This window comes from Heptranchias perlo, chromosome 24 (genome assembly GCF_035084215.1).
Source record: "Heptranchias perlo isolate sHepPer1 chromosome 24, sHepPer1.hap1, whole genome shotgun sequence".
Lineage (NCBI taxonomy): Eukaryota > Metazoa > Chordata > Chondrichthyes > Hexanchiformes > Hexanchidae > Heptranchias > Heptranchias perlo.
Window position 1 is genome coordinate 34,841,971 of NC_090348.1, and position 27,546 is coordinate 34,869,516.

The 27,546-nt window shown below is 40.1% G+C and overlaps 1 protein-coding gene across 9 annotated transcripts in view; it reads left to right on the forward strand.

The window, feature by feature from the left end:
- frmd4a (FERM domain containing 4A) overlaps positions 1-27,546 on the forward strand; it is a 521,753-nt gene that overhangs the window by 352,520 nt on the left and 141,687 nt on the right. For all 9 annotated transcript variants that reach the window (XM_068005053.1, XM_068005054.1, XM_068005051.1 and 6 more), the window contains one exon: positions 10,995-11,089. In XM_068005053.1, the coding sequence (XP_067861154.1) occupies positions 10,995-11,089 (95 nt within the window). The remainder of the gene's footprint in view (positions 1-10,994; positions 11,090-27,546) is intronic.

Consider the following 27,546-nt stretch of genomic DNA (forward strand, 5'->3'; position numbering starts at 1 on the left):
GGTTGTAGGTTCAAGTCCCACTCCAGAGACTTGAGCACAAAATCCAGGCGACACATCGTTGCAGGTACTGAGTTTTGGATAAGACGTTAAACCGAGGCCTCTTCTGGCCTCTCAGGTGGATATAAAAAATCCCATACACTTTGAAGAAGAGTGCATTCTCCTAAACAATATTTATCCCTCAACCAACATCACTAAAAAACAGATTATTTGATCATTATCTCATTGCTGTTACTGGGTCCTTGCTGTGAGTAAATTGGCTGACACATTTCCCTACATTACATCAGTGAGTACACTTCAAAAGTACTTCATTGGCTATAAAGTGCTTTGGGACATCCTGAGGTCATGAAAAGCACTATATAAATGCAGAAATTCTTCTTTCTTTATAACACTCAAAGGGACTTCAGACAATTATATTTCTGGGCTAAGGAATAGCAGATAGATTTGGATGTAGAAATTTGTAGTGTTATACAAATTAGGAAAGAATGGATTAATGAGGGAATTTGCCAGTTCTACAGAAAACTGCATTCCTGTCCTGAGTGCCGACCTGAATTCCACTCTTTAGAAAGAACAAACACAATGAAGGGATGTCCATTAGCAAAAGTGGAAAAAGAGTTGGGCTGGTTATTGGTCATTTACTGAAAAAATCCAGTCAATTAAATTCTTTAGGAACAAAGCTAACCTGCATCTCAAGAACTTTTGACTATAAGTTGAAACAGGTTATTCTAACCTTGTTTGGATCATTGGTGAGACCACAGTTAGCATATTGTATACAGTTTTCAGCACCCTACTTTCAAAGGGGTATTGGTGTATTGCAGATGGTTCCGAGAGGAACAACAAGAATCATTCTGGGATTTGATGCTCTGAATTATAATCAGAGACTGATAACTAAACTAGTTTGCACTGAAGAAAAGAAAATTTAGAAGGGACATAATTCCCACTTTTCAAATTCTGAGAGAAATGCATAATCTCGTTGTAAGCAAGCTTTTAAGTTTGGACTGTGAGTGCAGGACTAGAAGATGTGTGCAAAATTAATGACCCTCAAGCAAGACTTGAGGTTGGAAGAATATTCTCCCCTCCCTGACAGACTAGTGCATGTGTAGAATACAGGGGAAGGCTTTCTGCATCATATCTAGAATTTGCACACCGCGTGGATAGAAAATCACAGGATGGAGGTGTGCAATTTCCCAATACGTGCTCCCACTGTGCACCAGGAACAGCAAAGTGGAAAATGCCCCTTAGAACCCCAGCAAAAGAGGTTAATGTTTCAGTGAACTTGTTGCAAATCGAGCTGAGTGAATATCTAGTCAGGAATGAAATTGAGGGTTCCAAGACAAAAACAACAACAACTTGCGTTTATATAGCGCCTTTAACGTAGTAAAACGTCCTAAGGTGCTCCACAGGAGCGATTTTCAAACAGTTTGATCACGACTTTCTCTACAATATTCTGTTGGCTTTGTTGATTTATGTTCTACATTGGTTGGACATTTTGAGCACCGAGGCTAAGATCTTTTTCAACTTCATCCGTAGCTATTTCAACATCGCTTATGAAGTTCTTGTCTCCAGACTGTAGATATAGGAAAATTTAAATGATACTTACAGTTAGAATAATTTACACCTCATTACTTCTGCACCCAGCTCTGTTTCTTACAGGTGGAAAGAAACCTTAAAATGCTGTGTTTCAGCTCCCTCTTTTCAAAAACATACTGGTTTCACAGTGTCGCCAGCAACTTAATTGACCTGCCAATCAAACAAAACCAGCAGTCTGATCTGCAACCTGACCTCTATGTGAACCTTCGATTGATTTCAAGACCATATTACACTTGCTGACCTTAAAGGAACACACCTGTATCCTACAGTCCATTGATAATTCTAAGCTTTTTTTTAAACACAAAAAATGTAAATTATCCATTAATTAGAATTAGATGAGTTTGAATTAAAGGGAGTAGACTGTTATGTTGTCCTTTTAAAAACACAGAACGTTCTGTGCCATGAGAAGTTCGCCAGTATACAAAAAAAATAAAGAAAAGTGAATATATAAAAGGACTAGAGTGTGTCTGTGTGTCACTCTAGATGTCACATTCTGTCACAGCTGCAAAACAATCATTAAAAAAAACCAGAAGCAAGCTAGTCCAGCTTGACTCAGTCGTAGCACTCCTACCTCGAAATCAGAGGATTATGGGTTTGAGCCCCACTCCAGGACTTGAGCAAATATTCTCGGATGATACTTCAGTTCATTGCGAAGGAAGTACTGCATTGTCGGAGATGCCGTCTTCTGAGATATTAATCTGAGATTCAGGTGGATGTAAAAGAACCAGTGGCACTTTTTTGCTGAAGAGCAGGGAGATCTTCCAGTGTCCTAGCTAACATTCATTGCTCAACCAACACCACCAAAACATATTAACTGTTTGTGGGATCTTGCTGGGCACAAATTGGCTGCTGAATTTGCCTACAAAACAACAGTGACTACACTTCAAAAGTAATTCATTGGCTGCGAAACACTTTGGAACATCAGAGCATCTGTAAGGCACTATAGAAGTGCAAGTTCTTCTTCTTCAGTTGTTGACCTGCAGCCTGAAACATAAAAGAATATACAATTACCTGGATTTGCCTATTTGAGTCTCCCCAGCCCCGGCAGGGGCCTTAGACAGATAGGCCAGATTAGCAGCTAAGCATTTACAGCCATGCTGCAGACCCCATCCACCTGTGAGCAACATTGTGGATGATCAGCTAGTTTTTTTTTAAGTTTAAATTAAAATGAGCGAATTTGTGCGTGAGCTTAAGTTTATAGAGGCCTCCACTTCCCAACCCAAAGCTGCATTAGGAAACAAAGTACGGGCCTGATTTATTCAGTTTTTAAATTGTACTGCAGATTATTTTAATATCAGCAGCGTCAGCATAGACTAATCTGGTCATTATCACTGGATTTGCAGCTTCCAGTATATTTATTAGAAAAAAATTAGAAAACATTTCTTTTGATTAAAAAGAAAAACTTTGCCCCCTGGTGCAGTTTGGGGTTGAAGATGGAAGATTCTATAAATTCAGGATCACCCACAAATTCACTCATTTTAATTTTGCCACCGCTTCAGCAGATGGGAGTAGAAATGCACAAACACAAAATAATTTGCTCCATTCACAGTGTGACAAAGCACTTAATATATGTCATTAAAAACTGATAGTCACATCAACTGCTTATCAGGCTTTGAGTTAATTCAGAATCAAATATTGCCGTGCCTATTTTTTCTAATTTTGCTAACAAAATCAATTCAATGGATTTCTTAAGTTAGTTGAATTACTGAAGCAGTCAATTATTGCTCGTGGTAAAATGTTTGCTGGATGAGAATTGTCACTATTCCAAGTTAATTAGGTCATGTAAATTTCCCAATAGAAAAAAGACCCTCAAGGACTTAGTGTATGAAGTTTGATGAAAATTCATGAAGATTCCTTTGGGTAAAAAAAAGTCCTAACTCTACGTGCAAACATTGCTAATACGAGAATTCCATTTCATGCACCTCAAGTTATCTTTCTTCTCGGATATCTACTTCCTGTTACATTTTCATTCAGTTCCCTGTTCACTTGCTCAAAATAACGCCTAGAGATACTGTAGCAAAAATGGGCCACATCTGTTTGAAACTAAAATCATTATGTATGCATTAAACATAGAACCTGGATTTTTCAGATTCATAATGATAAAAAGGGGAAAGGAAATGTATTGAAGTATTACTGGATACTGAAAGGCAAAATTTGGAACAATCCCGTTACATTGCCTTTGCCCTTGGCTACTGTTAAAGGTGCTTGTGCTATTGCATTCATCCTGAGAACTACAACACCCTTAATATGATTACCTTTCTATTCTTTGCTTACTGGTAGGATAATTTAAAATGTATGTTGGATAAATTGTGATCATGGACGAAACGAGGGATGTTACTGAGCTCTTCGATCGGACATGTTTTTCAGCCAAGCATATATTTCAGTGCCCAAGCCAGCATTTGAATATGATCCCTAATTGGAATTAACATTACTGTCTGAAATAGCAAATTAAAAATTGAAGAGATTTAAAATATGGAGTACTGGGCAGAATGTGTTGGGTTTTGGAACCTTAGATATATTTACGTGCACTAATGAATTTTCTGTGAAGTAATTTGCTGTGCTCTATTGTTTTTATATAAATAAAATGGTTGTGATTGGCATGGAGGTTATTTTCATAGTTCTAAATTAAACACAAAGTTTTTTTTAGTACCAAAATGTTATTACAGTTTCTAACCATAATTATCATAACTATCATTTCCTGTCTTACGTATGTCATGGGACCCGGATTTGCATTTATTAGTCCAGCAGGAGCCTCATCTGCCACCAAAACCAGCGGTGTTAAAATTGGAGATCGGCGGGAACAGAGGGAGAAATGGAGCCACTCCGTTTTAACTGCTTTTCCGCTCCTTTCCCGTCGATCGGGGAGAGTTAAAATCGTCCTGTCAGTGTCTGGATCATTGTGCCCTCACAACTTGGATCACCATACATTCTCATTGTGTGGGTTACTGTACAGTCAGAGCCTGGATCATTATTTTACAGCCTCACAAACATTGAACTCCAGACCTCCATCAGCTTTCTCTTCCTCCTTCAGACTTGGCTTTTAAAACCCAAGCCTTGTGTCACCTGATCACAACTTCCTGATTTACCTCGGCTTTCCTTTTTCTCTTTCCAACTTTGGTGTTGTCCTGTATTGAGTCTTGATCCTTCACCAAGGCTTCTCAATTTTTAAAAAAATCTGAGAATAGTTGTTTTTTGTGTTGTAACAAAACTTGAATGAGATCTCCAAAAAAAAGTCTTCCAGCTAATACTGAATTATTTCAATACAGAAAGCTTGATTGCATGTGTTGTAATGACGAATAAATGAGGATAGCTTAACAGACGGCTATGGTTCCTGTTATATATTTACACAAACAAACCATCTTCTCGCCTATCAGTCAGTCAGACTAAACGGTTTCTTGTTAATTTCTAAGCTGCAAATGATTTCTAAATTAAAATAGGACATTTTCATTAACTGATCTGATGCTTGGCCATTACTTTCATAATATATTGAGTAAGTGCCAAGTCATTCTCAATTTAAACAGGATTATGTATTCATTTTTGCATTTAATTGTGGGAAATAATATAGTCCAGACGTTATTGTTGGTGATATTAGTGAACAAATGTTTTCAGAATATTCCTTTGAATGCTATTATAAGATAGTGATTAACCCATTTCAAGAATACAAGACTGAGACATGTCAAATGAATATATTCAGTGTTCATCCACTGATACTGGCAACAGTGAGTTTTAGGCTTAAGACTTTATTGGTGAATGTATTTATCTTAGTTAATGCTTTGATTGCTATGTGTATTTTAGCCACCATCCTCTAATGGGATATCTGATAATCTGTATGCATGAGCATCACTGAAATGTATGACCATTTGAATATGCCATCCCATGGCGATGAAACTCCTCAAGGAGAGCAGTTATCGTATTATGATTTCAAAACATTTTGTTGCAAAGTTATTTTAATTTATAAAATTCAAATTAATTTCCTTTTTTCTCCACTTTTAATGCTCTGGCAGCTGGTCCTTGGAAGACAATTTGCCCCTCCCAGGACCTACCCAGGGACTGCTGCCCGCAACAAGAGCGCCCCGAAATTTAAATCCACTTCGCCGGTGAGCTGCCTGGGGAGGCCCAGCAGGCATCTGCAGCTCTGCGGTCTAATTTAAATGAGGTCCGAGTGTGCCTCAGGCCTAAATCGTTGCGGCGCAGGAATTATTCGCTGCGCCCAGTTCGCGCCAGCAGGCCATCGCTATCCCATTTTACCCCCATGGATTCTACCACATCTCCATCTTTATATCATAGTCAAATGATGCCTCCAAGCATGCATCAAAGACTATTTGCTCCTGTGGTTCATTAGACAACGATTCCCTTAGCCATCTGCATCATTGAAAAGTGAACCACATGGTATTTACAGTTACTTGTGTGGGTTCATCTCAATGTCAAGGATATAACAGCACCAACTAGTGAGGAATATGTAAACATTGTGAGACACATCTGCTAATTATAATGGAGTCTCATCTGGACTGGCCCATCTCCTTTTACTCGCTCCTATTTTTCCTTGATCTCCCAGATCAACTCAACAATTGCAGATGAGACAGTGGGTGTTTCTGCTACTCTTGCTCTGACATCTTCTGCCAGAAGATGTGTGTCAGTGGCTTGAGCCTGGGCCTGGTCCAAGACTTGCTCCAGTTTTTATTCACTCTAATGTTCCGCCCCTCTTCTCTGTAGGGTAATGTCTTGCCTCTACTTGGCAGCTGCCCACAGATGAGATTATACAGGTCAACAGTGAGCGGAAGAACATCAATGCTATCTTGTGTTGGACTCCGATCACAACATTCAGAGCCGTTTGAACTCAGCCATCCTTCTGTTTGCGGGTTTTACAGGTTCTTGGTCAGGTCATTAGATGGAGTATCTGCCAATAACAGATCACTCTGCCTCTGGGGTTGGGGGAAGGAGGGGAAAAATCTGAAACAATTCATGCGACAAACCACTAAGCGTATTTCCCATCATCCAGTACACCATATATTTTCAAACTGAACCCCAACTGGACTAGGGGTCTGCCAGGAGTCCTGGAGGCACCTGAGGTCATCAGATTTCTCTCAACCTGTCAGCAAATGTTGAATTTTTCAGTATTTGTTGACTTACTGGAATGTTATTTCTGTTGCTGTGTGCCAATAATAAATGTTCTCCGCAGTAAATAGCACAGCTTCTCTTTGGGCAGCTGACACTGACTTTTGGAAGTCAGGATACGGAGCTCTGAGAGTGTATTAATATTTATAATAATTAATATTCCTCCACACAAATGCTTGAAATCCATTCCAGTATAAAATAATATTGGTGCCAGTTATGGAAACATGACCCTTGCGATCTTGTCCTTTTTGCCTGAGGGAAAAGTACTGAAGTGGGAAGGCAGGGAGAACGGAGACTGGGGATATGAAAGCTGATTTTACAAAATCACGCTCCCGCTGGGGAGCCTTGCCCACTGGAAGCATATGTCAGGAAATCTTGGGCATACTCCCCATGACTTTCCATCCTTTTACTTTAATAAGTAGAAAATCATGCGGAACATGCCCGCGATTCTCGAAATGCGCTCTCAGCAGATCAGGCTCTCCTCCAGAAGAACAAATTGATAAAATCGGCATCATAGCCTTTTTTGTTTTTGTTGCAAGTACATGTCTAATCTCTCCTTCATTTTCAACATTGAAAATGATTTATAAATGGTGTACATTAACTGAGAAAATTCCCAGTGATTTAGAAGCTTCGCCTTGAAAGCTGTCAATTCTAATTGAACACTATTAGTTTTTCCCTTTTGCCGCTCCAAGCTGCTGTCACTGTTAGTTTTGCTTTTTAAAATCAGTTGGAATCACAAAATTTGAAGGACCTATGTCGTGAAATCTCATTTATTATCTTATTTATAAACTGTGGAGGATGGGAATGCATAGAATTACATAGAACGTGCCATTCAGCCCAAGAGGTCCATGCTGGTATTTATGCTCCACACGAGCCTCCTCCCACCCTTCTTCATCTAACCCTGTCAGCATATCCTTCTATTCTTTTCTCCCTCGTGTGTTTATCTAGCTTCCCCTTAAATGCATCTATGCTAGTCGCCTCAACTACTCCTTGTGGTAGTGAGTTCCGCATTCTAACCACTCTCTGGGTAAAAAATTCTCCTGAATTCCCTATTCGATTGATTAGTGACTATCTTATATTTATGGCCCCTAGTTCTGGTCTCCCCCACAAGTGGAAACATCTTCTCTATGTCTACCCTATCAAACCCTTCCATAATCTTAAATACCTCTCTCAGGTCACCCCTTAGTCTTCTCTTTTCTAGCCCCAGCCTGCTCAATCTTTCCTGATAGGTATAACCTCTCAGTTCTGGTATCATCCTAGTAAATCTTTTTTGCATCTTCTCCAGTGCCTCTATATCCTTTTTATAATATGGAGACCAGAACTGTTCACAATACTCCAAGTGTGGTCTAACCAAGGTTCTATACAAGTTCAACACAATGCATTCGGCACTTGGCAATGTTAGCCTGTTCTCTGTCCAATGCAACAAATGCTGTCTTCACTGCAGCAAGTAGTGTCCAGGACATGTAAAAAGTCAACTGCTGCTGGTACAGTATTCATTGAAACAGAGCAGTGTCCACTGTAAGATAATGGTGGATATTCCTGGGCAGACTCTTTCAGGAACTGATTCTCATTCCCTCCTTAAAAAAAAAATCAAAAATAATGATAACTTTTAAAATGCCTTTCTGTTAATTTTTTTGAAGTATTTTCATTTCAAATAGTAATTGCTGATTATGGAACCACATTACTGACTGGGAGGTTATTGAGGCCAACAGTGTATTGGAGTTGAATTAAAATGCATGCAGTTGAAATGAAGTACCAGTGGGTAAATGATGTTATCTCTGCTGACATTAATTCAGCTTCTTCTCCTCATCAAGCTCAATAATTCCTCCAAGTTTCAGCTCACTGTTTAAACAGCCCCCTTCCCAACCCCAAAAAGAAAATTCCCACAAAAATCAGAGAGACAGACATAAGGAAATAGGTATCAAAGTTAATGATACTGATAATCTGCTTAATGATAATGGTACCATTCTCGCAACACGTAAAATAAGATGATGTGAAAATGTCTCCTTTCATTCCAGAATACATTGTAAACTTTATTCCCAGTATCCTCCAAAATGATCATTGTTCCAGCACATTATTTTAATATTACGGATATTACCTCTGGAGAGTTTGGTTAAAACAGAGAAGTGTGTGTGCCTGGTTTCACTTACTAGTGGAATGCTATTAGTAGTTTCAGTGGATTATTTGTATGTTTAAAAAAAACGATATAAGCACGCTTTGCTGGTAAAATACTTTTATAGTTACTCAGTGACTGATTGAATTTTATATGACATGGAGTGGTGATCTCTTTGTAACCATGAAAGACCACAATATTCTGTGAGGTGCAGCATATTTTGCACCCTTGTTTGGAGTTTAGCCTCACGTTGTCAGCCAATGGTAGTGGTAGCAAAGAAACGGTAGAAACATCAAAAAAATTATATATTTTTATAATATCTTCTCTGTCTCATGTACAAAGAGTACTTGTTCAGGGGGAAGACCCTGTAAATGGGTCAAGAGACATACTCAAGGCAACGGGCAGGAGGAACATTTAGTGTTGGAGCTTCGCAAGCCCACATTATAAAACAGGGTATTCTTTGATTCACCATAAGCAATGTCATGGGAGATGTGAAAAAAAATGTTTGGTGGTTGCACAGAATTACATCTCTGTAGGGGGTTCTTCATCATTTGTTCTACTTGCATTAATCTAATCCCATTCATCTATTTTTCTTTTTATATTAAATGATACTGTCTTTGTAAACAAAAAAATATTTTCCAAACTTTGTTTTGTTTGGGGAGAGATTAGAGCCAGACGAGCTATCATAGTGATGTCATATCCAAGTGATGCAATGGTGCATTTTGAAGTGATTTGACATGTTGGTTCACAAACAAACAAAACTCATACAATGGAATAAAATAGAACTGTGGCAGAGATAGGGCATTAGACAAAGACAAGGGAAGGGCAGTGACAGACTTTGAAGGATCAGGAGCCCCAAATTAAAGCAGAGAAATAAGCATTGACGGAGTAACATGTCAGTACTAATTGCTGGTGCAGTTCTTTGCTCTTTAGCTGCAAAATAACTAAGCTTTGCTTTGGGTTATCAAGTCTTGTCTCCTACTCATTTCTGGTGTACTGCGTGGCTTGGAATTCTACAATTATTAAATTGAAAGAAGACTCTGGCTGATTCACAAGTGGCCTTTTCCAGGTCTGCAAACACAGAACAAATTGGCAAATGTTCCACAGCAAAAGCACATTGCTGTAACTGAGCAAAGTCCCTTTCAGGACTGATGTAGGCTTTTTCTAAGATAAGTAGAGCTGGAAAATATTCCATTTGTAGTTTAACCTTCACAATAAATAGAAACCATTTATATATTGTGTAGTGAGTGCATTAATTTATTTTCTTGATGTGTGCTCAAAGCTGAATACATCTCATTGGATTCTGCATATTTTAATCCAAGGTTGTGTGACAGTGAAAGTGAACCTCGTATTTATTCTAAGCGCTGTTAGGCATCAATGAAGTTCCTTTTTTTTATAAGCTCATTCATTACCAATAAACAGGGATTGATAAAAATCCGTCATACTAAAAGGTCATCCAGCTCTTTTGTATGAACCTTGACCCATGCAGGATATGAGTCTGTCTCTGGCACTCAATTCATTTGATTATGAACATAGCAAGGGTACAAACAAAATGGTTAGAATCTCCGTTTTAGAATCTGCTGGACATTTGAATGGAAAAAAACATAAATTATTTTGAATACTTTTTTTTCATTTGTAAGTTGATGGCCATCTTCAGATTCACCTAGCGCACACGGCTTCTGCTGCCAGGAGGGTTGGCAAGTTGTTGCCGTTGCTCCCTGTAGATAGGCACCAGGGCGTTCTAGGTACCCCACTGCCACCCTCTGTCAGAATAACTCTTCTTATTTACCTTCCCCTCCAGAGAGAGGCGGCAGCTTGGGTTTGATACAGCATCTTAATTCTGGTATGAGCAGAGTGAGGTTAGAAGCTACAGTCATCCCACTCTGTGGCACTGAGTGTTTCCGCTCTAAAACTTGAAATCCTTTAGAGAGCGTGAGGACACGTTGAAAGAGTAGATTTTTTATTCTGAGAAGCTCTGTGTTGGACTGAATCGAAAGAGATACCATTTCCTTTAAAAGGAGATGTCAGTGCCTCAGGCTGTCTTAATGCAATGAATTTCAGGTGCCACGCTTTGCACAAACATCGATTGGAAGCGAGATGGAATGTGTCCCTGGCGAGTACTGGAATCATTGTATTCCACTCAGACACCAGAATGATTGTTTCTCTTTTTCTTTTCCAGCCTAAACTCTTGGCAAAGGAGCTGCTTGACCTGGTGGCATCTCACTTCAACCTGAAGGAGAAGGAATACTTTGGCATAGCATTTACAGATGAAACGTAAGTGCTGTATTTTATCTACAAGGAGTCTCAAGATTTGTTTATTCTATTCTTGTCTTTGGTGAGCAAACAACAAGCGAACAGAAAGCTGAGATGTCAATAATGAGCCAGTAAAGAATGAGACAGGAAAGAATGATTAGTCTAGGGAGGGTCAGACTGTTCTAAAATAAGTCAATTTATTACGTGATAAGACAGCACTTAAGATGTGATTACAATCACTGTAATGTGTGTGTGATCACTGAAAAAACAGATGTAAATTACACACCTTATTATACCCTTTCACTTCCTGGTTTCAAAGAGAAATTTAAAACATTTGTCCTTGAAAGTACACTATCCAAATATTGGCGTACAAACGCTGAACATATTTGCATTTCTGTTCTGTTTAAACTGAGGCATTAGCCCCTTTTCAAAATTGCCACCATTAAAACAGCAGACAAAGGAATTTCGTACAAATTAGTTAAGCTCTTTTGCTAATATTTGCAGAGCATAATTTCAAGGCCTTACAACATGACAACTAAAAGAATAATAAAGAGGGAGAAAATAAATTATGAGAGTAAACTAGCAAGAAATATAAAAACTGAAAGTAAAAGCTTCTACAAGTATACAAAAAGGAAGAGGGTAGCTAAAGTCAACATTGGTCCCTTAGAGGATGAGACTGGGGAAATAATAATGGAAAACAAGCAGAGGAATTGAACAGATATTTTGTATCTGTCTTCACAGTAGAAGGCACGAATAATATACCAATAATAGTAGAAAATCAAGGGGCATAGGGGAGGGAGGAACTAAAAACAATCACTATCACTAGAGAAAAAGTACTAGGTAAACTAATAGGTCTGAAGGCTGACAAGTCCCCTGGACCTGATGGCTTGCATCCGAGGGTCTTAAAGGAAGTGGCTACAGAGGTAGTGGATGCATTGGTTGTAATCTTCCAGAATTCACTAGATTCTGGAAAGGTCCCAGCGGATTGGAAAACCGCAAACGTAACACCCCTATTCAAGAAGGGAGTAAGACAGAAAGCAGGTAACTATAGACCAGTTAGCCTAACATCTGTCATTGGGAAAATGCTAGAATCCATTATTAAGGAAGTAGTAGCAGGACACTTGGAGACTCATAATACAATCAAGGAGAGTCAACATGGTTTTAGGAAGGGGAAATCGTGTCTGACATTTATTGAATTCTTTGAGGAAGTAACGGGCAGGGTGGATAAAGGGGAACTAATGGATGCAGTATGTTTGGATTTCCAAAAGGCATTCGATAAGGTGCCACATAAAATATTACTGCACAAGATAAGAGCTCATGGTGTTGGGGGTAATATACTGGCATGGATAGAGGATTGGCTAATTAACAGAAAACAAAGAGTTGGGATAAAAGGGTAATTTTCAAAATGGCAATCTGTAACTAGTGGGGTGCTGCAGAGCTCACTGCTGAGGCCTCAGCTATTTACAATATATATCAATGACTTGGATGAAGGAACAGAGTGTATTGTGGCCAAATTTGCTGATGATAAAAAGATAGGTGGAAAAGCAAGTTGCAATGAGGACACAAAGTGTCTGCAAAGGGATATTGACAGGTTAAGCGAATGGGCAAAAATTTGGCAGATGGAATATAATGTGGGAAAATGTGAAGTCATCCACTTTGGGAGGATAAATAAAAAAGCAAAATATTATTTGAATGGAGAAATACTACAAAATGCTGCGATACAGAGGGATCTGGGTGTCCTGGGTGTTTTTGAAACACAAAAGGTCAACATACAGGTGCAGCAGGTAATCCGGAAGGCAAACGGAATATTGGTCTTTATTTCCAGGGGAATGGAGTATAAAAGCAGGGAAGTCATGCTACAACTGAACAGGGTGCTGGTGAGACCACACCTGGAGTACTGCTTACAGTTCTGGTGCCCTTATTTAAGGAAGGACATACTTGCATTGGAGGCAGTTCAGAGAAGGTTCACTAGGTTGATTCCGGGTATCGAAGGGTTGTCTTATGAGGAAAGATTGAACAGGTTGGGTCTATACTCATTGGAGTTTAGAAGAATGAGAGGCGATCTTATTGAAACATACAAGATTCTGAGGGGACTCGATAGGGTAGATGCTGAGAGGATGTTACCCCTCATGGCGGAATCTAAAACTAGGGGGCATAGTCTCAGAATAAGGGGTTGCCCGTTTAAGACGGAAACGAGGAGGAATTTCTTCTCCCAGAGGGTCGTGAATCTTTGGAATTCTTTACCCTAAAAAGCTGTGGAGCCTGAGTCATTGAATACATTCAAGGCTGAGTTAGACAAATTTTTGATCAGCAAGGGAGTCAAAGGATATGGGGAAAAGGTGGGAAAGTGGAGTTGAGGTAAAAATCAGATCAGCCATGATCTCATTGAATGGCCAAATGGCCTACTCCTGCTCCTATCTCTTATGGCCTTATGGATTGTTGATTGTTGCTATGTGCTAATTTTTGAATGTAATATTGGTAGCCTTTGCAGTATTTTTTATCATTATGTAGAGAATATCTTATATACTGAGAAGTGTGTAAGGTACAAATTGAACCAAGTGATTTAGCTGACATTATATCACTTTATTGCTTGCTGAGTTAGTGTCTTGCAGGGACCTATTGCCTTTAACCCACTTGCTCTTTGCCTATCTATATATTAAAAATCTTGCATAGGGCGGGCACTTCCACAAGTCTTGCTTCCTGTTGTCACACATTTTGGTCCCATGTTTGTATCAACATTTACCATTGTAGATTGCGATGGCCAACATTTCCCATTCAGTTTTGCTATGCCAATTTTGATGTGCTCTGGCCATTAGGTGGTTTTGTGGAGTGAACTCCCAACTTTGTTACCATCTTGTATACTAAAAACACTAAAGTGTCCATTTACCAGCGCAAATATCCCTTACCTTGAGCAGCATGATAAAAAAAAATCATCAAAACCCATTTTAAAAACCCTGATTTCCTATACACATTCTGTGAATCTTACACTGCAGCAGAAGAGCTTGCAGTCTCTGAATGCGTTCAAGCCATTTAGTTGCAAAGTAGCTGATTAAAATGATTGTTTGATGTAGATGACAGAGTTGTCGGAGCCAGTCCACTTTCCACTCAGGTCAATTGTGCCTACTTAATTTCAATTAAATCTGCTTGGCTGGATTGTGTACCCTGAACCAATGCCGTATTAAAAATACTTAAGGATGACACTTAGGACAAATGAAACTAATCATTCAAGTGTGCCTAATGAATCAGCATAATGCACAGAAACAGCATTGATGCAATTGCTACTGTGTTTATCTATGTGATGCAGGTAAGGGTGGCAAACAATCACTTACATTAATTGAAGCCGACATTTAACAACTAGTCCAGTGCGAACAATTGTAATTAAATAGTATAGACAATAATTAATCAGATCAAAAAATCATCCTTTTTCAGTTGTGTGAAGTATTTCCACAGGTGTCATATGAAGTAGCAATGCAGCCCTTTAGTAGAATTTCAACAGCTCACCAATTATTTCAGGAGCTACAGTATTGAGGGTCATTGATTCACCATGTCATGGGTTGGTGGGATGCAGACCTGCAACAGTGATTCTGTGCATGAATCACTTCTCAATGTCAGCTGGTCCATTGACTGAGCTGGGAGAGGCAGTAGCTGGGTAGTTTCCAACAGGGAGCAGAGTCATCTCATAGCAGAAGGAGGAGCTGGGAGCTGAACGTTTGCCTCACCTCCTGGTGCACGGCAAGGAGATCAAAGAGGGGATGATGGGGGAGGGAGGATTAATTGATCTGATTACCCCTGTTAGTTTTGCTTCTTCAATCTTTCTGAACTTTCCCTGTGCATAGTGCTTTGATTGTAGCTGTAGTGTGCAGTGCCCTCATATTCCAACCAAAATACAGATGGGGGGAAAAAAACATGCTGATTTGCAAGCCACGGATAGCTCTTGGCAAACAGATTGTTCAATTCTAATTATTGAAGATGAATATTGACTTGACACTCTCCATCAAAAGATAGTTCTGAAAATGAGCAAAGATTATCTCTAGGGCGTCAGGTCTCTGCAATGTCAATATCACTTACTTATCCTTGAAAGGAAGGGGCTTCTGGTATCAGGTATATCTAATTGCCTGTTGCAGTGACCAGAAGGCTTTTATTTTTCTCTTTATCTCGCTAAAGAGGATTTTCTTCAGTTATCAGTTCTCATCCATTTCCCCTGTGCTTTAGCCAGTGTAGCCTGTGATTTCTTGGATTACACAGAGGAGGTTGACCACACGTTTTTCCTACAGTCAATATTAGGATACTCTCAGCCACTTTGAAGCCCTGAAAGTGCCTAAGGCACTTGTTCTGGGAAACTTCTACCCCAGAGACATGGTTGTCAAGTGCTGTCTGTGGCTGTCAAATGCTGTCCATGTACTGAGGCAAGTCGCCATTTGTTTATATGTCTGGTTGGACACTAACACACTTAGTTTCTCTGTGATATGGTGTGGTATTAACAGTGATCATATTGTGTAGCATGAAGTGCTATTTCACACCATCAAATGAATAGATAGGTGCCCATTTCTGACAAACCTGAATTTTGGTTGGGCACTAGGGAGAGATTGGGCAAAGTAATAATAAAGAGACTATTTCTGCCTTGATTGAAAGTGCACCCTTAAAATTTGTCTTTTAAACAGCATTTAGCCCATTTGAAACACCTAACTTAGGCCAATAAACATTTTAGAACACTTACTTTTTCCCTCCAAATTTCTCTCTTCTTCTGAAGGCATTAACTCCTTGCTGGGGTACACCTCTCCAGGCTCAAGCCAGCCTCATGTACCTCACCAGAGTGGCCATTCTTTATATATAAGCCTGAACAGCATGTGTCTTGAGGCTATTCCACTTGGGGAGAGTGCGTCACAACCAAGCCTGATCCTGTGTTTACCTGTTGTCTACACATGCCTATTTTCCAGTAACAATATTTGGATAATGATCAGGAATGGGAATGCTGACTGATTTTCAGCCTTTCCATATGGGGTGCAGCCAGCTGCTGAGATCAGATTACTCAACAAAACCACTTCTTTTCATGTTTCATAATATGTACCACATGGAGCTGGGTGAATTGTGCATTACAGTAGTTCATGCACGTGGAGATGGGTAAGGTATGTGCTCAGAGAGCGCGTATCTTGGGGAATTGCGGGCACACAGTCCATGATTTTCTGACTATGGACTGTGCCTGTGATTTCCCAAGATGTACTTCCTTTGAGCAGCACTTCCTGCTGAAAGCACTGGATCACGGAATCACCCCTTTAGTGTGTGCTTTGTAAAAGTGCATGTGGAGTGATGCAAAGAATCTCTAAGCAGAAGAAACATTATCAATGAGCATAAAACAGAAATTGCCGGAAAAGCACAGCCGGCCTGTCAGCGTCTGAAAAGAGAAAACAAATCGTCTAATATTTCAGGCAGATATTCTTTGTCAGAACTGGAAAGCAGGCAAGTGGGCCCCTTTATAGAACAGACCCAAAGAGGGGAGAGGAGAAAAATAGGTAATGGCTGTGTCAAAAGTGCTAAATAGTAGTACAATGTTATTCCTCCTTCTCATGTTTGGTTTTGATCCATTCTATAAAAGGCCTCAACTGCCTGCTTTCTTTTTACAACTGCTGATGATTCTCTACCCAAAAGGACCTGTTTTGTATTTCCAGAATTTTCTGCCTTTATTTCAAACTCTCAGCATTTCCAGTTTTTTGCTTTTTATTATAAATTGGCAAGTATTTTCTGGAAACAAAGTTGAGACTCTAACAGAGAATGTTTTTTGTAAGCTGCAATGCAACTAAATATTCTCATATAAGTAACTTTTTTTCCAACTATTCTTGCTGTTTATTTGTGCCTCATTATAGCACAGTAATAACAGTTAATCTGAAAATGAATCTCAGCTGTAAATAAAGATCTGCTGGAGTGGTCAGTTGCAGATCGTAAGACTGACATTTCACCAATAAAGCCACATTGGACAGTATATTACTTCATTGAAGGCACTTCCTCTGTCATTTCCTGGCCCTGAATAATTGGTATGTTTTGTTGGTTTGCCTACCTCCAATGACACACTTCAAGCTGGAGCCTGAAAGGAGGATTCAAGCTAGTCATTACATGATTTGAGTTTGGTGTCTGTGATCCCTTCCTCAGTTTGCTTTATAGTTGTATTGAGCTGGGTGCCACAGACTTAAAATGATGCCTAGCGTAATGGGACAGATCTGCTGGATGTTGTTAGAAAATTAGACACATGACTTTAATCCAGACAAGTCTATGTGGTTCAATCTGCATGTTGTACACAAGGAAATCTACATTGCATTTGTTTAAAATGTCTTTGTTTCCATTATATTAGCAGAGGACAGTTGGCATGGAGCATCAGTACGGTAGCTGATGTAGCAACTGTGAGGAATTCACGTTTGATCCACTGTGGCTCTAAACTACCAATCTCAGCTCTGCCGTTGTAGGGAGATACGAGTGGAGGTCACACGCCTTACAAAGGTGGGGGAGAAGTGTAGCGAAAGTCAGAAAGATTGATTAACAACCCACTCTTGCACAGGTCTGCCAGGTGACTCCCAGTAGCAGTAATGGAGACAGGGGAGCAGGTTTCACAGCTGTTCCCTCAGCTACTGAAGCTGCATGATCTGGGAGACTGGGGAGATGATAGAGAGAGCCATATGCTCGGGAAGAAAAGACCAGCAGAAAAGCGGAACCAAATACTTTGAAAATCCACTTAAAAAGTGTTTCCCCCCCACCCCTAATACTTTCCATTCTTCTTCTAAAGGTACCAACTAGCCTTCAGCAGCCTTCTGTACTTTTCTCAAGTAACCATATGTCATTTGTAAGCCTGGACACTGAGGTCCAATTTTTTCAAACAGCGTTATTTAATGTCAGCAAAAGCAAAGTACTGAGGATACTGGAAATCTGAACTAAAAACAGCAAATGCTGGAAACGCTCAGCAGGTCAGGCAGTATCTGTGGAGTGAGAAACAGTGTTAATGGGATGAAAGGTCATCGACCTGAAACGCTAACTCTGTTTCTCTCTCCACAGATGCTGCCTGGCTTGCTGAGTGCTTTCCAGCATTTTCCGTTATTTAGTGTCAGTGTTAACCCATTTAAAGTAAATGGAGTGATGCTGATTAGAAAGTCTAAGTTTGAGTGTAAGTGGGGTGTTCAACATGGAAGAGGCATCACAGGCAAAGAAAAAAGACATGATGCACTCGTTCAACGTTCACAATATTACTTTTCACCAGGGGTGGTTGGATTGTGATATGGTGCAGGAGCCCCCCTGCTTTTTCCCCTACTTAGCCAAGGGATGCCATGACATAGTGCCACCCCCACTGAAATCTGCTAGCCCAGCGAATTGCAAGTATTGAGCTCGGGACCTTGCTGGTCTGTATGGTTCAGTTCTACACCATGCAGTGCATTTATTTACTAAGACGTCAGGGAACCCCGCTTACTGACTTTGTCCACTAATAGTAGCACACTCCGAGTATATTACAGTAATAAATGAGAAGATTTTCATTGTCACTAGCTAGACATATTATCCACAAAAGCTAGAAATAAGTGTAAAATTGTGGAAAATATATGTTTTTGAAAAAGGTTTCGAAGCACTTTTGAAAAACATTAATTGCTTATGCCTCACTGTTAATCAAACAATATACAGTACAACCTATGTTGACATTCTTAGCAAATTAAATAAATGTTTGTAAAGCCTAATTTCCATGTCACACAGTGGAATCTGTTATTTGAAATTGCACGGGTACAGTGGAAATTATACTGTACACATTTCCTGTGGGAGTTTAAGTAAATGCAGCTTGATTCGCTTCACTGTACCCTGCACTTAAAGCCCAACAAAGACCAGCTGTTACTATTGTACATTGTGAAAAATACTGTGAAACTGGTACAGACAGAGTCACAGCTCCCATATCAATATAATATTATTTAGATGTGAATTGCGTTGTCTTAAATCATTACACTGGAATCCAGAGTTTGATTTAATATTTAATTTAAATGCTAGAATATTTCTTTGGTCTAACATGTATATGATTGGAAGTTAAACTTTTCTCTTCTTGCTTTGTCCCCTCCAGAAGAGAATGATTCATAATGAGATACAGTTACTGGAAGCCCCCTAGTACCTTTCCCAAGTGGCTCATTCTTCATGTATGAGTCTCGACAGTGAGTGCTGGGAGGCTGTTTAGAGCTGAGCTCAATACTGGTGTCACCCAATGTCCACGAATGAGCATTTCCCAGCAGGGATCATTGGACAACAGTCAAGAGTGGAGACTGGCCGATTTCTCCACCCCTTTTGCCCCTCCTTTAGCCCAAGGTCTACTATTACCCTGGCTGATGGCAGCCAACTCAACATTGACCATATATTGAACCTGGGGTCCCGCGAAACAAAAGTTAAACTTTTAAGACAGACAGTCAACATTTCATGGGTGTACGTAGTCCTGAAGAAGGCTGTTTGCCCTCTCCATTGATGTGGCCTGACCTGTTGAGCGGTTCCAGATTTTTTTTTGTTTTTGTTTCAGATTTCTAGCATCTGAAGCATTTTATTTTACTTAAACCTTTAAGGCATGTGTCAAGCTAATGTATTGTTACTGCATTGGAGTAAGAAAATTAGATATATGTATCTGTTTTATATATATCTATTTATCTTTTATCTTTCCTAAGGAAAAGTTCTTTAGCACTTCAAACATAATACTTCAGAGTGTAAAAAGTATCAAAGACAAAGAAAAATAGTTACTTAATTGCAGGTTAAGGAGGTTTGCAGATTGACCTGGAGCCAGAAATTTACACGGATATCGTAATCTGAAAACGTCAGTCACCAACAGCAAATAATTTCTTATTGACCTCACGCTTGAGCTTATTTACAACAAGTAGACTTTTTTTTAGCCTTAAAGGACAGGCCATCTTAAACACAGATCCACCTTAGCAGTAGAATAATACATTGTGGTTTGCATAGTATAATATCCCCTGTCATCATAAAACAGCGCAACATCCAATTTACCGTAAACAACGCCACTAGTACGATCGAAAGAGACTGAATACTGCAGGGCACCTCATTACAAGATAGATATGATAGAGGAAGGCCATCCAGCCCACTCAACATCAGCCATCTAGAGAAACCTACAGACCCCCATCACAGCATCCAACCGTGCCCCTGCTACCCTACCTGTAAGTCCATTCCAAGTGTAAATAACCTTTTTTTCGGAGAATTTCCTGACATTGGTCCTAAATTTGCCTTTAACCACTTTGATCCTGCGCACTCTCGTCTTTCTGTCAGGATGTACCTTGAAGTAGTGTTCCAGATTATTTCTTCCATATTGCCTAATATGTTTTATACCTCTATAAGGCTCCTTCTCGGTCAGCTCCTTTCAAGTTTGAAGACCCAAAGTTTCTCCAGTTTTGCCTCATGTGCCAATTCTTGGACGCTGGCCTTGTGGCTCTTCTCTGGACTGCCTCCGGTGCTTGAATATTTCCCTTGCATCTCTGTGACCAAAACTGGATATGGTACTCAAGGTTCAATCTGATCAGCGTACTGTATAATTTCAGCGTGATATCCTTTGACTTATACTCTGCTGATTTAGCAGTAGCAACGTTCGATTGCTGTTCCACAGCAACTGGACATGGTGAGCGCTTAGTCCACTGTCACCTCTAGATCTCCTTCAATAGCAAGCAGTGATCAATAATTTTATTTTTCAACCATTAGTCGATGTCCCATGACATTGCACACTGGGAGTTGAGACCCAGTGCAGTATTCGGGTCAATCAAGGTTAAAGGGTGGGGGATAATTGGACATGGTAAGTGAAGGGAGAAAGGAGGAGGCAGAGGGGAGGGAGAGATGGAGCGGAAGTGGGGGACAGGTGAGGAGAGAGATTGGAGAAGGTGGTGGAGGGGGACGGGAAGAGAGGGGGAGGGGTTGGGTAGGAGGAGGGGAATGGGAACAGAGGACAGAGAGGGGGATAGGGTTAGGGAGCAAAGGCATGGTAGTCCTCTCGCTGGGGGAGAAGGGAAATAGTTGTGATCTGCAAAAACATTCTCAGCTCCTTCCCAGTCACTGGGTTTTTTATTTTACTCCAAGTTAGAAAGACACCCAGTGGCCTCTTCATAGAAATGTACGTGTCTCACATGATCAGTATGCAGTAGGTGCCAATGTTTTTCAATCTAACGTATGTGACTATTGTAAAGGCCTATCACAGCACCATCTACAGGTGTAACAGGTACTGGAGACATATGTACACATTAAAATAATGCACTTTCCCTTAGAGATCAGGTGACACAGGAGTGTTCATTGTATTTTGAATTGGGTTGTGGTGAGCCAACCAGGGATTTTAATATATAAGAAACACGTCATTGTGAGGAAAAATTAAATACATTTAATCAAGCCCAATTTTTAAAGTCCTTGAAGTAAAAGCCATTTGCATTGGTTTGGCGATATGTGCGTGATATTTCTCTAGGATCATTGTTGCAGCACAAAGATCATTAATGGTTCAGTCACAGCTCAAAAAATAGTGGTTGACAAATACAGAACCAGCTCAGATAAAAAGAAAAAGTGGAAGTGTTGGATATCCGAAATACAAACAGAAAACAACAGGTCAATCGGCATCTGATAAGAGAAAAGACAGATTAACATTTTGGACAGTGACCGATAAAAGGTCTCTACCCAAATTATTAATCTATCTTTTCTTTTTTTTCTAATGCTGTCAGACCTCTTATGTATTTCCAGCATTTTCTGTTTTATTACAGAACTGGCTCATTTCTACATTTTTCTTTAAAAGAAGACCATCGGGTATTTTGCATTGATTCTATTGCCACAATTGTAACATGGCAACACTGATGCAAAGATTGCAGAAAAACATCTTATTTTGAAGAAAAACCCAACAATCTCAAAGCAGCTTTTAAGACCAGGCATTTCTGGCAATAGTGATACTTCGAATCCAACAATACTGCTGGACCACTGTGGGAGACCAAGTGATTGGGGGTCTCAAAGCACAACAGCTGGCACGAGATAATTTTCAGAATTTATGTGCCAGCTGGGGCGATGCCAAGGTGTCACAAATGGGATTGCAACATTCCTATGCACTTGAAATATTAATGAGCTGCAGTTTTGAAAACAGGGTAGCTGCTCTGAAAACATGGAATGTATGCACCGTCCGGCGTGGAACTGAACCACACAGAACTCTAAGGTCCCAGGCTTGAACTTCAGTCTGTGCCTTGTTCACTGACCTCAGTCAAGATGCAAATAAAGGTTTGGATATTCGCCTCTGAACCTACATTTTAGAAACCTCCAGACCATTCAGTCCAAAACCAGATAGATGGCGACCCGAAAACGCACCTCCGTAATACATCGGACACTTCAGAGTCTGAAACTCTGCAAAGAGACACTCAGCTGATGTCAGTCACATGCCCTGTCACCAATCAGCATCCCTTTCATACATGAATGCCAATTGGGAGGCATTGTCATTGGTAAAATTTAGACAGGCACATAGGAGTACATGGTGAGATGAAGATTTAGGTAAAAATGCCTTCATGTGATAACTAAATAGGAAAAATATTTCACAGTGAAGGTGCGTTCCCAGCACTTACTTTTAATTAATGGCAGGATTTTTTTGATCAGTTCTTTTGTCACCAGCAACCTGATACTGGCACAGATAATAGTATCGGTTGGCCCTCACAGAATAAATGTAGGATTTTATAATTAGATTTTTGATCCTTTTAATTATAAGTGGAAAACCATTTATTAATCAACTCTTGGGGGTGCAATTACACTGTATTTTATAGTTGAGTATGCTGGCTCCAGCAGCATAACATTACCTCTGTACCATCGAAGTGTTAAAACGTATGTCCTGAAATTAGGCTCTTTGAATATTATCATCTGAACACTTAACAAAGGAATTTCACAAAAATGCGTTAAGTGTTTGTGTACTAATATTTAAAAAGCTTAATTTCAAGGAATTGCTTAGTATTTGGATTTTTTTGTATGATTCTTTAGGATGTGGGCATCACTAGCAAGGCCAGCATTTATTGCCCAACCCTAGTTGCCTTTGAGAAGGCGGTGGTGGGCCTTCTTCTTGAACCACTGCAGTCCATTCGATGAAGGTAGTCCCACAGTGCTGTTAGGTGGGGAGTCCCAGAATTTTGACCCAGCGACAATGAAGGAATATGTCCAAGTCAAGATGGTGTGTTACTTGGAGGGGAACTTGGAGGAGATGGTGATCCCATGCACCTGCTGCCCTTGTCCTTCTAGGTGATGGAGGTCGCAGGTTTGGGAGGCGCTCCCGAAGAAGTCTTGGCGAATTGTTGCAGTTCATCCTGTAGATAGTACACATTGCAGCCAACGATGCGCAATCAAGCGGGCTGCTTTGTTCTGGATGGTGTTGAGCTTCTTGAGTGATGTTGCAACTGCACCCATCCAAGCAAGTAGAGAGTATTCCATCACACTCCTGACTTGTGCCTTGTAGGTGGTGGTGAGGCTTTGGGGAGTCAGGAGGTGAGTCACTTGCCACAGAATACCCAGCCTCTGAAATGCTCTTGTAGCCAAGGCATTTATGTGGCTGGTTCAGTTCAGTTTCTGGTCAATGGTGACCCGCAGGATGTTGATGGTGGTGACCCAGCGATGGTAATGCAATTGAATGTCAAAGGAGGTGGCTAGGCTCTCTCTTTTTAGAGATGGTCATTGTCTAGCACTCGTGTGGCGAAAATGTCACTTGCCACTTTATCAGCTCAAGCCTGGATGTTGTCCAGAGAGTTGGGTTAACAAGCTGCTCTGACGAACTCCTGCAGCGATGTCCTGGGGCTGAGATGATTGGCCTTCAACAACCACAACTATCTTCCTTTGGGGCACGTATGACTCCAGCCACTGAAATGTTTTCCCCCTGATCCCCATTGATTTCAGTTTTATGAGAGCTCCTTGGTGCCACACTCAGTCGAATGCTGCCTTGAAGTCAAAGGCAGTCACTCTCACCTCACCTCTGGAATTCAGCTCTTGTGTCCATGTTTGGACCATGTCTGTAATGAGGTCTGGAGCCAAGTGGTCCTGGCAGAACCCAAACTGAGAATCGGTGAGCAGACTGATAACACTGTTGACGACATCTTCCTCACTTTGCTGATGATTGGCAGTTGGCTGGGTTGGATTTGTCCAACTTTTTTTGGACAGGATATACCGCAGCCTTTGCTGTGTCCAGCACACTCCATTGTTTCTTGATGTCACGTGGAGTGAATCGAATTGGCTGAGGACTGGCATCTGTGACGGTGGGGATCTCAGAAGGATCATTCACTCGCCACTTCTGGCTGAAGATGGTTGCAAATGCTTCAGTCGTGTCTTTTGTACTCGCGTGCTGAGCTCTGCCATCATTGAGGGTGGGAATGTTCATGACACAAGTCAAAAATTAAAAATACGATGGGAAATCAGACAGAACTTTTCACCTAAAGGGTCATATACTTGTGCAAAACATAATTGGAGAAAGCCATTGAAATGGACAGTATAAATGAGCTAAAGAAGCAACTGGATGTGTGGCTGGAGAGAGAAGCAATTGAGGGGTATTTTTGGAAGATAGGTAAGTGGTGTTGATCTAGTGAATAAAAGATGCAATTGTTGGCCCTAATGGTCATTTCCTTTTCCTAAAATTCTTATGTTATATAAAGTTTTGTTGTATTTGTTAAGCTTTGGAGCCATCAGTCAACAATGTGAGCTTGAAGAAGATCACAGACTTTGGTGCTAGTGACATCTGTGTGCTTGATCGACAACCTTGGAGTTACCATAACAGCAGCAACTATAAGAATCGGAGACATATCGTTTTTTTTCAGACTAGGCTCATTGGGAAGTATTTTGAATTAAATTAAGTATATCATTGGATTGTGTAGTTATAATACTGCTTTATTAAATTAGCTTCATTATTCACATCTTACCCCCGGCTATCACCCTGCTTTCAGCCTGAGACTCTGAACAAGAGACAATTGTAGAGCTATTATCAAATTAGTGAAGGAAAAATTTAGGGCTGTTGTTTACACACAGCGTGATTAAAACTTGGATGGACTTTTGGATAATGGAGGTGAAAGCACTGGAATAAACAAGAACTTGCATTGATATAGCGCTTTTTAATGCAAAAAAATTCCCATGGCACTTCACAGATAGGTATAATGAAAATGGATGCCAAGCCAGGAAGGAAGAGATCACAACTGAAGGATAAATCGAAGAAATAGGTTTCAAGGAGATTTTTAAAGGGGGACGGTGAGTAACAGAGGGGGAAAGTTTATGGAGGGAATTCCAAAGAGTAGGACCAAGACTCTGACATCAATGCTTAGTGAAGGGAGTGCAGATGCACAGAATCACTTAGGAAACAGTTGGACACTGTAATGTGGGTGGGGGAGCTGGAGGGCCTTTCTATATGAATGAGCTAAGATGAGCCTAAGGCCTTCCTTATCTGTATATATCTTGTAATTAATGTCTGTGTGATGCTCTGAGGAGGAGGACGGGGAGGTACGCATTGCACCGTCTAATGACCTGACTGATAACTGCGGGCAAGCAGGCTTAAAGTGTAGGCTGTAATCCATTGAAGGAGCTACAAGACTACTATTTAATATCTCTTTAAATAAGTAACTGAAAATGTGAAATAAATACGTTAATAATAATGAATGACAGAGGTAACTACACTCATGGGAATCATCCCATAATTGCCTTTCAACTTTTTATAGATGGATATTTCTCAGCTCGAGAGTGCCCCCTGTAAAGAGCCACTTCTAATGAAATACACTATGTAGACGTAATTTTATATCTGAAGTGAGTAATTAAAAACAGACATGTAACTGGAAAGATAAAATAAAGAAAAACAGAGACTTGCAGTTATATACTAGCATATCACATCTTTCAGAAATATATCAATATGTTTTACATCAAAGAGTTACTTCAAATGTTTCGACTTCAAATAAAGTACTTTGTTGTTAAGTAGGAAAACCCAGCAGTCATTTTGTGTACAGCAAGATGCCACAAACAGCAATTAGATGAATGATCAGCTAATTTTTTTAACTGATGTTGGTTGAGAGAGGAATGTTGGTCAGTACACAAGAACTCCCTAATAATTTTTAAGTAGTGACATTGGACCTGAACAGTAGACCACTCTTCCGTTTAACATCTCATCCAAAGGACCACATCTCCAAGAATGCAGCACTCCCTCAGTACGGCACTGGAATGTCAGCCTAGGTTGGGACCACAGCCTCTGACTCAGAAGCAAGAGTGCTGCCAACTGAGCCAAGTTGATGCTGCAGAAAACTTCTGTTTTCTTCCAAGAAGTAATATGTTTTATTCTTATTTAATTACCAGCAGATCTCCTATGGTGTTGCCATAGTGAATCTGAGGTTTTATTTTCTGCTTCTTAAAATGAATGAATGGAAAATCACAGGCAGCGAGGATGCAGTTTCCTGATATGTAGTCCTAGGGGGTAATTTTAACGTAATCCACCAGGCAGGAAACCCACAGCATCAGGTGTAAAACGTCCGATTTTACTCATCACTGACTTTTATGGAGAGTAAAATCGGGCGGGGTGTAAACCAGCGTTACACCCGATCCCGTCAATTTCCCGACGGGCGGGTTAGGTTAAAATTCCCCCCTTAGTATGCGCCAGGAGTGCAGAAGTGGAAAAATTTAGTGCACTATTAATGTGTTTGCAGAATTATTTTTTGTTTAATAAGCAAACATTTCCATAAACATACAAAAGTGGCTTAATAAAAATTTCAAATGTTCATTGTATACAGTTTTGAAGTTTTTATATTAAAAAGTTCTTAAACCTCAAAAATGGTTCAGAAGAGAGAATTTTTAATTGAATTTTCAACTACAATAAACAGCAGTCTATTCTCTATGTAAAGAAAATCTTAATTTTCTTTTCTAACCACCAACAAAGTAATCATGATCACAGGTCTGCTGTTCGCTCATCTTATTTGTCTAAGCAGTTCAAAATAGAAAACAGCATTTGTGGTTAAATTTAATTAAATGGCAGGCTAGCCTGAAATAAAGCTTTGACAGCTTAATCTCCAGTTTCTTTTAAAATCTTTTGGAAACACTCAGTTCCTTCTGCCCTTCAACTCCTGTTGATACACATGTTACATGCTGGAAGATTCTGCCAGCTGCACATGCTGAGATGACACAGATGTGGTTAAAAGCTCTCTCCAACTGCTGTGGGGTAAAAATTTCCAATTGAACTCCAGGCTTGAAGTAAAAACTTTAATGAAGGTATTAAAAGGTGCATTCAATAGGCAAATTTGATGCTGTTATTGTGAAATATGTTATTTTTTGAATCTTGTCATTTTGTTTAAAACCTTATTCCAGACATTATTATACATAATATATTTAAAAACAGAAAATGCTGGAAATACTCAGCAAGTCAGGCAGCATCTGTGGAGAAAGAAACAGAGTTAACGTTTTAGGTCAATGACCCGAAACATTAACTCTCTTTCTTTCCCCACAGATGCTGCCTGACTTGCTGAGCTCCT